Below are 12869 nucleotides of genomic sequence, written 5' to 3'. Positions count from 1 at the left end.
GGAACATAAGGCTTCGATGCATGGCGAAAATATTAAGAACAAGTTAAGAACATTTGAAGGCTTTGTGGTCTCTATAATATACGATTTTTTAGGAAAACGGACAAAAATACTCACAAAATGGTGAAAATAACAATGAAAAAGTTAAGAACATTTGGAGGCTTTCAAAAAGTTTTTGATGTTCTTATAAAAAAATATGTAGCAAAGTGCCAATAGCGTAAATCTTTTAGACATTAGCCAAAATCAGTTTCCTGTAGCTCCATTCTATGTCATCTGCGTGCCCGTGTCATTTCACTGACTTCCGGGTGTAATTTGTTTCGCGGCAGTGATTCCACCGGGAAGCTCAGATAAGCATTTTTAAAATCTCATTTCTCCTTTACATTTTATTAACAGGGTATACAACAACCTTTGGACCTAACATTAGAATAATTTTACGGTAAACGATCAAATCAACATGGTACAAGAACGTGAAGTATTGGTGATCTTGTTCTGTTCGGTGACCGGTGAAAATGACGAATTATTGGGTGTGGATGAATCTCCCATCACTGAAATCAATTGGATTGCTATCGATTCCACTGAAAATAAGGTATGTCTCTTTTTATTTGCACAGCTAGCCTCGCTGGCTCAAGTGTTGATAAAATGAAAAAGTTTAAGAGGAGAACTAATTTTCGCTTTTTTCGGCAAAACCATGAAAATTAGAACCCACGAACTACAAATTTGGTCATCTTTTCATCAAGAATATTGAAGAATCCTTAGGAAAATGAAAAGATTTGCTCAAAATAGGGAAAAACCGCGAAAATTAATTCCCACGAAGAAATAGGATTTTTTTTTTCGACCGCGAAAATTAGTTCCCGCTATAGTTCGTTTTCTTAAATTGGAAGAAGCTTCTTTTTCACTTTCAATTTGGAGTAATAAAGGTTTTTAAGGGCTACGGAAATGTTTTCTGAATTATTTTGGGAAACTAGCTTATTACTTCAAATAACGGGTATAAGTCAGAATAAATAAGTCAGATCCAAGACTTTTCTTCATAGCTCGTGACCACTCGGAGTATAAAAATACCTTATTAATGGTACTAAAGCTTTGAGTCTTTATGTCAGTTTGAAGTTTTGGATCTCAAAACATAAGCTGAAGAAATTCACATTTTTTTCAACAAAAAAATGTTGCGCACTTGAAAGGTTGAGATAAATATCATTTATGTATAACAAACACGGAAGCTTGTAAAAGCATTTCATTCAAAACATAAACTGAACCAATATTGTATCTTATCACATGAACTACATATTAAAGTAGATAATTTGTATTAGATACCAATTCCCATTTCCTAGCTCAAGAATGGAAGGAAGGAGTTAGCATCAAGTATTTTATTTTATGACAAATTTTTTTGAAAGAACGTTTTAAGGTTTTATGGACTCTAAAACATCCAATTTCTCAGAAAATTAGAATGAAATATTCACAAAATGCTGAAAATATGAACATTTCCAAAGTCTCCAAAAAATTGACGTCCTTATAAAAAATTGTGTACCATTTCTGGAAAAAAAATGAAAATTGTGATACCATCATAATTATAGCGTCATTATATCAAGTGTAGTTAATTTACGCATGAAAATTACTAATGGAAGGACTTTCCTCACGATGTTTTTTTTAATGTTAACAGAGAGAGAGAAAAATGGTCCTTATTATAATTAATTACCTTCTTAATTGATTTGTGTTTATTTTTAATTTTACTTTGGTCAGTTAGACCATGGTTGCCGAAGCAGAAGAATGGCCTCACTTTTTAATTAAAATATTCGAATTGGAAGTTTCTGCCAAATCATTTGGGTTCCTTGAAAGTTAATCAAACTGCTTATGCTTTCTAGAAAAGATATCTATAAAATCCCTATTTTATTGGATGGAAATTTTTGGAATTTCTTTTTTTACAGATTTTACTTAACTGTATATGTATCTTGGTTTTTCTGCGAAGGAGACGGTTAGCTTTCGTTCCAGACCCCGACTGAGTACGACGGTAAACAAGCACTTTCACCGTCCTCAGTTTTGGGGGTTTTTCAATCGCTATAGTCACTCCGCCGTCCTCGAAAGTGGAAATATCTAAAAACTCGCTATTATATTATCAATACAAAGTCATAAGTGGAACCTCCATATCTCGAACACGCACTGGGAACAAAGATTTGTTCGAGTTATGGAGACATTCGAGGTATAATATATGTATACTACTAAACTTTTTGTTTGTCAACTTTTACCCATTGAATTTTGTAGAAAATACGCGAAGGGGAGATCTATTTGAAAGCAGAAGAAACGAAGAAAACTACACACCATCATCACCATATTGAATTATCTGACGAAGATGACGTCAGTAGTGTTGATGACGTAAGTACCAGCAGTGGTGACATCTGCGCCAGTGACGTCAGTAGTGATGACGTCATCTACGAAAACGAAACCGAAAGTGAAGAGGAAGAAGGACAAAACGAGAAAGAAGATGATGATAAAATAAGAATTGGTTTGGGAGAAGCATTAAAACAGGTATGTTGTATGATAAAGGATTGAGAAAGAAGAGGCATATGACATCATTTAACGTATCTCATACGATTTGCTTCTTACACGGCATTTTTCAACAAAAGAAAGAACAAATTTCTTCCCTTTTCGGCTATTCTGCTTTGTCAGCATAGAGGCGCGCCTCCTTTCTATGAAAAATAATATCTTTAATATCGTGAGAGTTAACCCGTAAGAATATGCAAATAAAACGTCGCTTGATGATCTTTGTCTCAGTGTTCTGAGTAATGCTCCGGCGTTAATATTTGACCTGTAGTATGGCCGACGTAAAGAAACGGCTGGTACTGATTCGCACCCGTTAACTCGCTTATTTTTTTAAATTTTATTTCTCTTTCACTACATAGCTTTTATGCTCAAATGAAAAATAGATGAGAAAATTGCATTTTTACTTTAAAGCTTCACTTTAATACCTTCTATAGCTTTAATGCTTGACTAATTAAAGGTATGCAGTTGATTCTCTCTAATCCGACGTTCTACTATTCGACATGCTCCACCATTCGACAATATTGAAAAGCCAACCAGTAACTCCCATAAACGACACTCTACAATTCAATACGCTCCATCGTTATTACTGATAGCACCAGATAATCGATCAGTAACTAAATAAAGTCTGGTATACACAGGGACGAGGTTGCGGCGTTAACTGAATTTTTTTTTTTTTTTAGTTTGAGGATATTATTACTGAGTTAAAGCAAGATGGAGCCATAATACGTTTGGTGACAGAGAACGGTCTTCATTTACGGCAATGTCTCCATCCAAGAGCATTCAATCAACACATCAATTTGGCGGATTTTTTCTATCGATATATTGATCTTCAAAAAGAATACAGAGCTTTCCGTGAAAAAGCAACTGGATTCAAGAAATTACAAGATATCGCAGATGGTAGGTCCATAGTACCAGTGATAAAATTTCTTTCGCCTAAGACGGGTTTCTGTCTCAGCGAAGTATATGGTAAGAGACTTTTGCGTTTCGAAATTCTGTACAACTCGCCAAAATATCATAAATATGTGTGCTTAAATTGGTGTGTAAAATCCATTTTCCGTCTCAAACGGAAAATTTCATAAATGCCATAATTTGTAATTCAAAATCCATTTTCCGACTAGACTCCGGCGATAAACCTTGCTTTGACTACTGTAGCATTAAAATTTGCAGATCTGGAAAGATCAAACTTCTTCGCAAGAAACTATATTTCTTAAATTAAAAGACTTTGGTTTTTTCGTTTTACACTTTGCTTGTAATACTGTATTCTTGGAGAGTACGATCAACGATTAATTGTACTCCTCAAAATCCTTCGCCACCAATCAGATCCGTGTAAATTAGGTTGACGATAATCATTTAAACAAATTCTCTCAAGTCTTGATTCTTAATACACCTTTTCGACCGTAGTCGCGCGGGCATTTTTTTGTCCGCTTTATCCCACTAAAACCGTCCCAATCCTTTTTTGACACATTTTTCTATTGTCTATTGGTGCGAAAAAAGGACTGGAGTGGGATAAAGTGGACAAAAAAATGCCCGCGTGGCAATTGGCGGCTACGGTCGAAAAGGTGTATAACACGCCAGAAATTATATTCAATCTCCTCCTTATTTTCAGATATGTTTATTAAATCGAGTGAAGACACTTTATCAACTCCTTTGAAGAAATGTCAATTTTGTGCCACTGTTCTTCAACATTTACTCAAAGAAGGTACGTTTGATACTACTTTTATTTTCATCAAACTCTCAAGATAGTATGTCAAATAACTCTAATTTTATTCTTTTACTACAAGATAGTGTCAAAAAACATAAAATAGAAATATTATGCCCGGTGTGATTAAAATGTGATTAGAATACCTCTTGATCGATCAGCCATTCCATTTCATATCCATTTGAACGAACTTTCCAGGGAATAATTCAAAGAAGAATTTCCAGGGTATCTGAGGAGAGCGTTTTTATTTTTCGAGGGAGTATATAAATAATATTATATATTCTACAAATATATATATTATACAAAACATGCAAGCCCTGTAAAATTTTATTAGATCAAGTTGTTGAATCAAGTGGATTGTCAAATGATGGTCTGTGCAATCAAGCAATGGAAATAAAATAGTTATCCCTATGTTTGAAATACTTATGATGATTTGAGTAATTCATTCTTCTATAATGTTATAATTAGTATTGGTAAAACTCGTTTATAGTTCCCGTCCTCCCCAGGGGGAAAAAAGTTCGTTAAAGAAGTCCCTTTCAGTAATCTTTCCAATTGTCAAATTCACTTTTTCCTATTCTCCCCCAGGCCACCGTTTCACACGCATTGAGGAGATCAAGAAAACATTAGATTCGGGGACGATCAGTGGATATATTAAGGACGAAACAATCATTAGAGCAAGAGGGTTGCCATGGCAAGTGTCCGATGTTGATGTGGCGGACTTCTTTGTCGGTTTGAATATTTCAAGGTATGACTAAAAGTTTGATCAGTCTTTTTAGATTAAATCCACTTCTTAATAATTTATAGTTGTTAACAAAATGATAATGATAATAATGATAATGCTTTTTGATTCTAAAAAGAACTCGCGAAAAGCTCTGCGAAAGGTATCACCAAAGATTTATTATACACTGGATAAACGACTCATAAAACGATGGTGAGCGATCATTGTATTTTCATTGTTTCAGAAAACAATTGATGTTCTAGTTTTTTCCGCAAAGGACAACTGTCATGGCGGCTCAAAGATGTCTGATTTTTAAAACTGTTTATCAGTCTTATTTTAAAAAAGTTCTCTAGCTCTTTCTTTTTGTACATTTTGTACATTGAAAGTAAGGCTAGTATTCCGAGCTGGATACATTTGTGAAATCTGATGTGAGAAAAACATCATTAGACCAGAAATTCAGACAAAATGCTTACAGTGACACGAAATTTTCAATTGGAAATATCTTTCCAAGACTGTCCCAAGAAGAGCTGAAATTAACATACATAAGACTTGAGTGTCTTGGCTCCACTGTGGTATGAAAATCCTTTGGAGGCACGTGGTGGCAAGGTGGTTTTTTTGAGGTTAAAGTTTGAAAATTTCCGGTGTCAGCATTCAATTTCTTATACACAACACGTCTTTTGCATCTTTCAAACAGCTTGAAACGTCATCACGACTTATAATTAGCAATTAAGTGGAAGAATCTGACTCTCACAGGAAAGTTTTAAGTCTCTTTTGGGAATTGGATGAGTAATTTTCGATAAGAAATGCAATAAAAATGCTTCGAAAAATCATTTAATGAGGGAAGGAGAGTGAACAATAATATCATTACTGCGGACATAGCTAGTAGACGCGAAATCGGCAAAAATCTGTTACTTGTATATCCAGTGTATAATAAATCCTTGGTATCACCATAGCCATGGTTGTCTTATACTATGGTGTCACACCCATCAGTAAATATAAAAATATATAGATGATAAAAATATAAATATAGGCGTAGTAGTGTAGTGGTCATCATTCTTGACGTGCTGCACAGGCGACTGAGGTTCGATTCCCACTCGGTGCTACGAATCACTTGGCAAGTGAATGTACCTTGGCCCGGGTCCCAACCCATACCATGTGAGGGGAATAGGGTATCTCTCTGATACAAGAGTATGGGGAGATATGCTGGAGATTGAATGTGGTGTGGGTGATGGTACTCATATGTTCAGTACCTACGAGAACGCAAGGTTCTTCCGTACTGTGCGAGTATCATCATCGATACAGCACGGCTCTAATGTGCCGTGAGCACAGAGTACAATGTCTGGTAAGCGCTGTGATTTCCCTATCTAGGAGTAGGAAACTATCCCGGGATAGGGCCTCCGATGATATCGGAGGGTTCGCTTCTCTCTCTCACAAACCCATCAGTAATTTCAAAAAGTGGTGGATATCATCTTAATATTAAATCTTATATGCAATCACCTTTTTAGGAGTGGTGTCGCTCTATGTTTGAATCTCAAAGGACGTCGAAATGGCGAAGCGTTAGTTCGCTTTGATTGTCAAGAGCACAGGGATATGGCGTTACGTCGACACAAACATCATTTACTTGGGCGCTATATAGAAGTAAGTTGTTACCCGTAGATTACTAGAATAAACTTCCCCCGGTTATTCGAAACATAACCCTGTCGTGGATTGAACCCACGACCTTGCGCACCGTAGCTGGATGCTCTACTCCATGCTACGGCCGCGTAGCAGAAGTTTTGTCCAACTCTAAGTCTACCAGCTTTTAAGGCAGTTTGATACTGTAAAGTCCGTTTAAGTTGAACCTCTATAATTCGAATGGCTCCTTAGCTCAACAAGTTTTCGAATCCCTTCAGTTAACAATACTTTATAAACCTTACTCTTTACCTCGAACGAATTTGTGTTCCCCGTGCGTGTTCGTGCTATGGAAACTTCACTGAATTTAGAAAAATTAACTAAAAAATAGCCTTGTAAAAGACTTAGAAAATAGGTGATAAGTTGCATTGGACCTTTCCAGAAAAAATATTTATCCCCACTGTTGAGGATATTGATTTTTCGAAGTATCGAACCCCCTTGATATCCTACCTTATTAGTAAAGACCCCCTGGATATCCACTCTTAAAAATATGCTCAACCCCCTGGATATCCTCTCTTATAAAGATGCTTACCCCCTGTATATCGTATTTTTTACTTGAAAAGACAATTTATCCCCTGGATATCTGCTCCCTTGTAGATATTTAACCCCCTGGATATCTACTTTTGAACAAAAATCGTTAACCCCCTGGATAACAGGGGGGGCACGGACTTTTTCTGGAAAATCCCACATGATTTTAGGCTTCTGCTCATCCTCTAGCGAAAAAAGTTTCTTATAGGAAGTATATCTATAGAGGTCTGCGATTCAGACTAACATGATTTTTCTTCAAATTAAGGTATACAAAGGAACCGCACAAGATTTCTTGAAGATTGCTAAAGGTAAGAAATAAAAATAAATACGGCTTGTTGTTATTCCTGGAAGTGAAAATAATGTCACTGCGTTTTGTTGATATTGAAAATGCTTTACCACCCTCATAGCATTAAAAAATATTTTTATCGCACTCCGAAAATTGTACATGTTTTACCACATTCCTTGCATTGTAAATGTTTTTCCGCATCTCACTCCATACTTTACCACACCCCTAACATTGGAAACGCTTTACTACATTACTTGAACTGTAAATGTATCACCACATTCTTCACATTGTATATCTATTACCAAATTTTAGGTCCAGCAGGTGCGATGCATGCAGCTGCAGTATTTTTGACAAATGGTGGTGAAGTCATTGTGCGCATGCGTGGCTTACCCTTTGACGCCAAAATATCTGATATCGTGAGTGCTCAAATTATTTCTAAGGATTTGTTCATGTCTTCTTATAGTTCTTTGAAACTTAACTCTTGGAGATTTCCAAATTTCAGAATGAAGTTTTACATACCAGAATGCTTTTTTTCTCTTAAAATTTTCATAAGCTTAATTAAGGAACCAAAACAATTTTTTATTATTTCTGAAATCTGAGATTGTTCTTAGGTTTATTTGGAAAATTTTCAGCGTGCTCATGTATTTGTAATTAATTTAATCAAACGAATACGTCTATTCGGTGAATTGAAAGTTTTGTAGATCGCATTAAACACAATTTTGTTTCGACATGTGGGATGTTTACTTTTCCTTCCGTATTAATAAATGGTTACAGTAAAAATCCTTAAGGAAGTCACCGAAAAAGAAATTATTGCTTTGTAAACGCGATTTTAATGGCTTTTGTTTTTAATTAAAACTATGGTATATCCTTCCCAGTGCTAAAATAATTTTTATATATTTCCTCCTCTACTAGACTAGAGTCAACTTTTGACTGAACTTTGCTTTAGATAATTTTTTTATGACGCTGAGTCCAGTGAAGTAGACTAGGAGCATTTGGCGAGATCGCCATTTTGAGAAAGAATGTTAAAAATCCTAATAACAATAAAACTACTTGGAGTTGACAGATATAATCATAAATGAGAAACAAACATCAATAACAGATTTGAAATCCCTTATTCTCAAACAAAAACATTTATAGCTTTATACTATTTTTACCTTCCAAAAACAACTAAAATCTGGCGGACTGTTTTACAGTCCGCCTAAGCAAAAGCATATTACCATATACTACCGGGCTACTTAATCGCGCCATCCAGTCTATAAAAGCTTTAAGTAGACCCCGGGCTACTCCTCTACCGGCTAGTAGTTTTTAAAAACACCATAAAATTAAGTACTCCCTGAATTCTCATACTTATAGGTTCTATATTTACGTTTGATTTTGGCGTGGTTGCTTTGCTTCAGCCAATCACAACGCTTAAAAACAGATTAGATATGTATGCAAAATCTGGCTGAAAATCACCAAAGACTTCTTTTACGGAGCTACGGCCTTTAGAGTGAATGCGTGTCGCGCGGTATTCAGGATGTGCTCTGAGATTAGGTAAATTCGAACTCATTTTGTTCGTCTAACGTTACTTGGTTGTCAAAACAAGGTTGTGCACGTTTTTTTATAAGAACAAACTATGAAAGAAAATAAGGCTTCCATGGCCAAAATGTTAAGAACAAGTTAAGAGCATTTTAAGGCTTTCCAGACCCTAAACACCAAATTTCTTAGAAAAATATGCAAAAATACTTACAAAATGATGAAAATAAGAACATGTTAAGAACATTCTTAGGCCTGAAACTCAAAAAGTTAAGAACATCCGAAGGCTTCAAAAATTTTGGATGTTCTTATAAAAGTATAGAAGTTGATAAGTGTTTAAATGTCAACTGTGTTAGTTGAAAGGTAACAATAATACTTCTTCTAGAGCATATATATACGTTTTGCAAAAAGGTCAATTATACTCTAAACCAAAGCATTTTCAACCAAATTTCTCTGGTTGTTTTAGAAAGCTGAGGTCCACAGCTTTCCAACGGTACTCATACAATTGCATAGAAATGATTTTTAGACCCACAGCCACAAACTGTTTGAAGTTTTTTTGACGTAAGAAAAAAAATTGGGAACAAACTGATCCTTTCGAAATAAGAAAGTGGTTTCTAAGGGTTAATACCCACATTAAACCATTATATAGACAAGAAACCTAGAAAAGCATTGATAAGTTTAAAAAGTGTGCATCATGCTACAAATTACTCAGAGCACGCATTCAATATACATTTTCGCTAACCAAATAGCCACAGAAACCACGTTATAATTATATTGTATATTACTGTGACTTCCTACACGCATTTATCTTGATCTGCAGGTCTCAGTTAAAAAAATATTACCTAAACAACTGTAGCTTGGGGTAGAAAGCTAACAAAAGAGGAGTCTTTAGGTACCAAAATCTCGTACGTTCCCACTTTAGTATCCCCAAGGAAAGATCATTATTCATGATATGCACCACTGCAATGGCTTCACGAAATTATGCAACTTTTCTGTTTTTGTTCCACCCAATACGTCACTTTTTCTATTGTTTAAGTGACGTATTGGGTGGAAAATTTTAAAAGTTCTCAGAAGACTCTCCAGTGGTGCATATCATGAACATTATTGTGTATTTAATACCATCCCCTTATTCATGATATGCACCATTGCAATGCCTTCCACGGACCCAACAGCTGATTGGTTGAAAATGACGTATTGACTGTTTTTACGTCACTCACACCCAATCAGCTATTGGGTCCGTGAAGTAGTGTCAGAAGACATCGCAATGCTGCATATCATGAATTCATCTCCTTATCTCTCAAACTACCAGGTCAATTTCTTTGGACAATCACCGAAAGTATACCAGGGTGAAGAAGGTGTGATGTTGGTTTCACACCCTGACGGTAGTCCTACAGGTGATGCTTTCGTCCTGTTTGAAACGGAGGCTGAAGGACAAGTTGCATTGAAGAAACATCGTGAAAACATTGGTAAACGTTATGTGGAGTTGTTCAGAAGCACCAGAGCTGAACTTCAACAGGTACTTTTAGTTCCTTAACGGTTTTACTTTTTTTTCATTGGTTCCTTTTGGTAATATTAGTGTAGTGTTAGTGTACAGTCAAAGGAAACAGTAGATCTACAACAAGTGTTATTCCAATAGACCTTATGGGAGTTTTGATTTTTCTAAAACAGCGATGCATTGTGGGATTGTTTCGAGAGTATTACAATAGAAATCTCTGAGAAATTCCTCGAGGGAGTTCTATTGTAATACTCCCGAGACAATCCCACAATGCATCGCTTTTTCAAAAAAATCAAAAACTCCGATAAGGTCTATTCTGTAAGTTTGAAGTAAATTGTTATTTATAAATAGCATTAAACTGAAGCCAAATTCTCCTATTTCTACCCGATTACATATCTTTACATCGATTATCAGGTTTCCAGATTTTATACTTTCTTCCTAAATTTGTGTGGATTTAGATAGACTGTTTGCAGGTATTTTTGATTCATCACTTAGGGGCTTCTGTTTCCTAGAAAGGTAAAGTTGTCCTCATTAACAAAGGAACTGGTAGATATAATCCATCGTCATGATTACGACGCGTTCTAGGCGTGTTCTAGGCGCGTTTTGGCTTTGAAATAAGTGGCGTCACCTTTTCTTGCATGGGAAAGGTTAGAGATTCTACTCTAGCCCTCTAGCTTTAAACTCAATGGGCTTGCCCTTCCTTTAAAAGGTATAGTTTGAATACGAATTTGTCAGGAAAAGTCGTTTGGAAGTGCTTTGTTATGTTAATGACCACATGCGAATATATATTAACAACTTCATTATTTTTATGACACCAATTTCCTTATCGACAGTAAACCTCAATAATTGAATAAAACAAGGTTTAATAGTCTTGCTCAATAGTCAAGGTCATTATTGTTTCATACTTGGTTGTTGCAGTTAGACACAAGGAGAGACTAGTACAGTACCGACTTGGACCTTCCCTCGCTCTATAAAATGGTAAGAATTTATTCGTGTTGCAATCAACTCCGTCTGGATCAAACCTCTATAAATCATCGAACTAAAACATTTGATTTGATTGGAAGATTGAATGAGAGAGAGATTTTTTTTCACAATCAACGCTCTCTAATTCGATTTTTAAGGGTAATTATATAGAGTGCGTTGTTTGTAAGAGTTTCTTGTTGACGGTGGCTTTCAATGTTATCGAATAACGGAGCTTATCAAATAGTAAGACGTTGAATTAGAGAGCGTTGACTGTACTACTACTTCTTACTTCAATACTTTTCCTTGTTGGGAAAACATCTCTTTGATCAAAAGTTGCAGTCTTGCAAAGTAGGCTAAAACGGCCAAAAAGGGGCAAAATAGACCCAATTTGTCGGAAGGATGTAGCTTCTTTTGCAAGAAAGATATAACAAATCTGAAAAAATATTTGAATCCAGCAAAGCAGCTCCAAGTGTCAGAAAAGTATAAATTCAAAAATTTTGGTCAGGTAGAAAAAATCTTCTTTATTTTCATCTTCATTTTTTCTTCTTCATTTTCTTTAAAGTCTTAAAATCATCCACTTAGGAATATCTTTTCAACGAGGTATTACTTGTAGTTATATCTTTTCTCCTTCAAGAGGAATTTAACAAAATGTGCGGACCGCCAATTTTTTTTTGGAAAAGACTTTATTAGAGCTGATTAGTAGTAAGCCTACACGTTTTTTTATAAGAATATCCGAAAATTTTGAAACCTTTGGATGTTCTTAACTTTTTGAGTTTTAAGCCTAAAAATGTTCTTATTTTGACCATTTTGTGAATGTTTTTGACCATTTATTTAAGAAACAGGGTGTTTTAGAGTCTTCAAAGCCTTAAAATGTTCTTAACTTGTTCTCAACATTTTGGCCATCTAAGCCTTATGTTCTTATATAGTTTGTTTTTATAAAAAACGTGTACATTTCTTTGAGTACTTTATATTTCTTTATTGTTGTTGTTGTTTGTGGAAAAAGAACAATATAGTACATTAGTTGCTTTCAAAGCAATTTTCAAAGACGACAGGGAAGCCCTTGTAGAACAAAAGTAATTATAAAATGTCATTATAATGGCTGTTAATTATTATGTTAATAATAGTGGTCAACACAGAGGACATTGTGTGAAAAATTAGCAAAAGTAGCAAAAAAATATTATTGTCCTGTGCTTGGAAAGTCGTGGGAGTATTTTTTTCACTGTGAAACCGAAAATAAATTGTGAATTTTTATGAAATGCTTGTTTGCTTTTTTGTATGAATCATGATACCGTTCTGATGTTGTACAGGCTAGTTTAAGTTATACACTCTAGGCAATCGTTCCAACGGATTATTTTGTGTTTTTATAAGAACAATCTATATAAGAACATAAGGCTTTGATGGCCAAATTATTAAAGAACAAGTTGAGAACATTTTAGGGCTTTGTGGACTCTAAAACACCTGATTA

General features: G+C 35.2%; 1 protein-coding gene across 1 annotated transcript in view; it reads left to right on the top strand.

Moving 5' to 3' along the window:
- Positions 1 to 397: 397 nt before the first annotated feature.
- Positions 398 to 12869, top strand: part of LOC136823925 (epithelial splicing regulatory protein 1-like) — a 39625-nt gene continuing 27153 nt past the window's right edge. Inside the window, exons 1-9 of the mRNA XM_067080083.1 lie at positions 398 to 583; positions 2251 to 2514; positions 3210 to 3426; positions 4136 to 4228; positions 4814 to 4973; positions 6452 to 6584; positions 7411 to 7453; positions 7744 to 7847; positions 10256 to 10462. Of these exons, the coding sequence (XP_066936184.1) occupies positions 452 to 583; positions 2251 to 2514; positions 3210 to 3426; positions 4136 to 4228; positions 4814 to 4973; positions 6452 to 6584; positions 7411 to 7453; positions 7744 to 7847; positions 10256 to 10462 (1353 nt within the window). The 5' untranslated portion in view covers positions 398 to 451. The remainder of the gene's footprint in view (positions 584 to 2250; positions 2515 to 3209; positions 3427 to 4135; positions 4229 to 4813; positions 4974 to 6451; positions 6585 to 7410; positions 7454 to 7743; positions 7848 to 10255; positions 10463 to 12869) is intronic.

This window comes from Clytia hemisphaerica, unplaced genomic scaffold (assembly GCF_902728285.1).
Source record: "Clytia hemisphaerica strain Z4C2 unplaced genomic scaffold, Clytia hemisphaerica genome assembly, whole genome shotgun sequence".
Taxonomy (NCBI): Eukaryota; Metazoa; Cnidaria; class Hydrozoa; order Leptothecata; family Clytiidae; genus Clytia; species Clytia hemisphaerica.
Note: the sequence above shows the minus strand (reverse complement) of the source record. Positions and strands in the feature narration are given on the sequence as shown.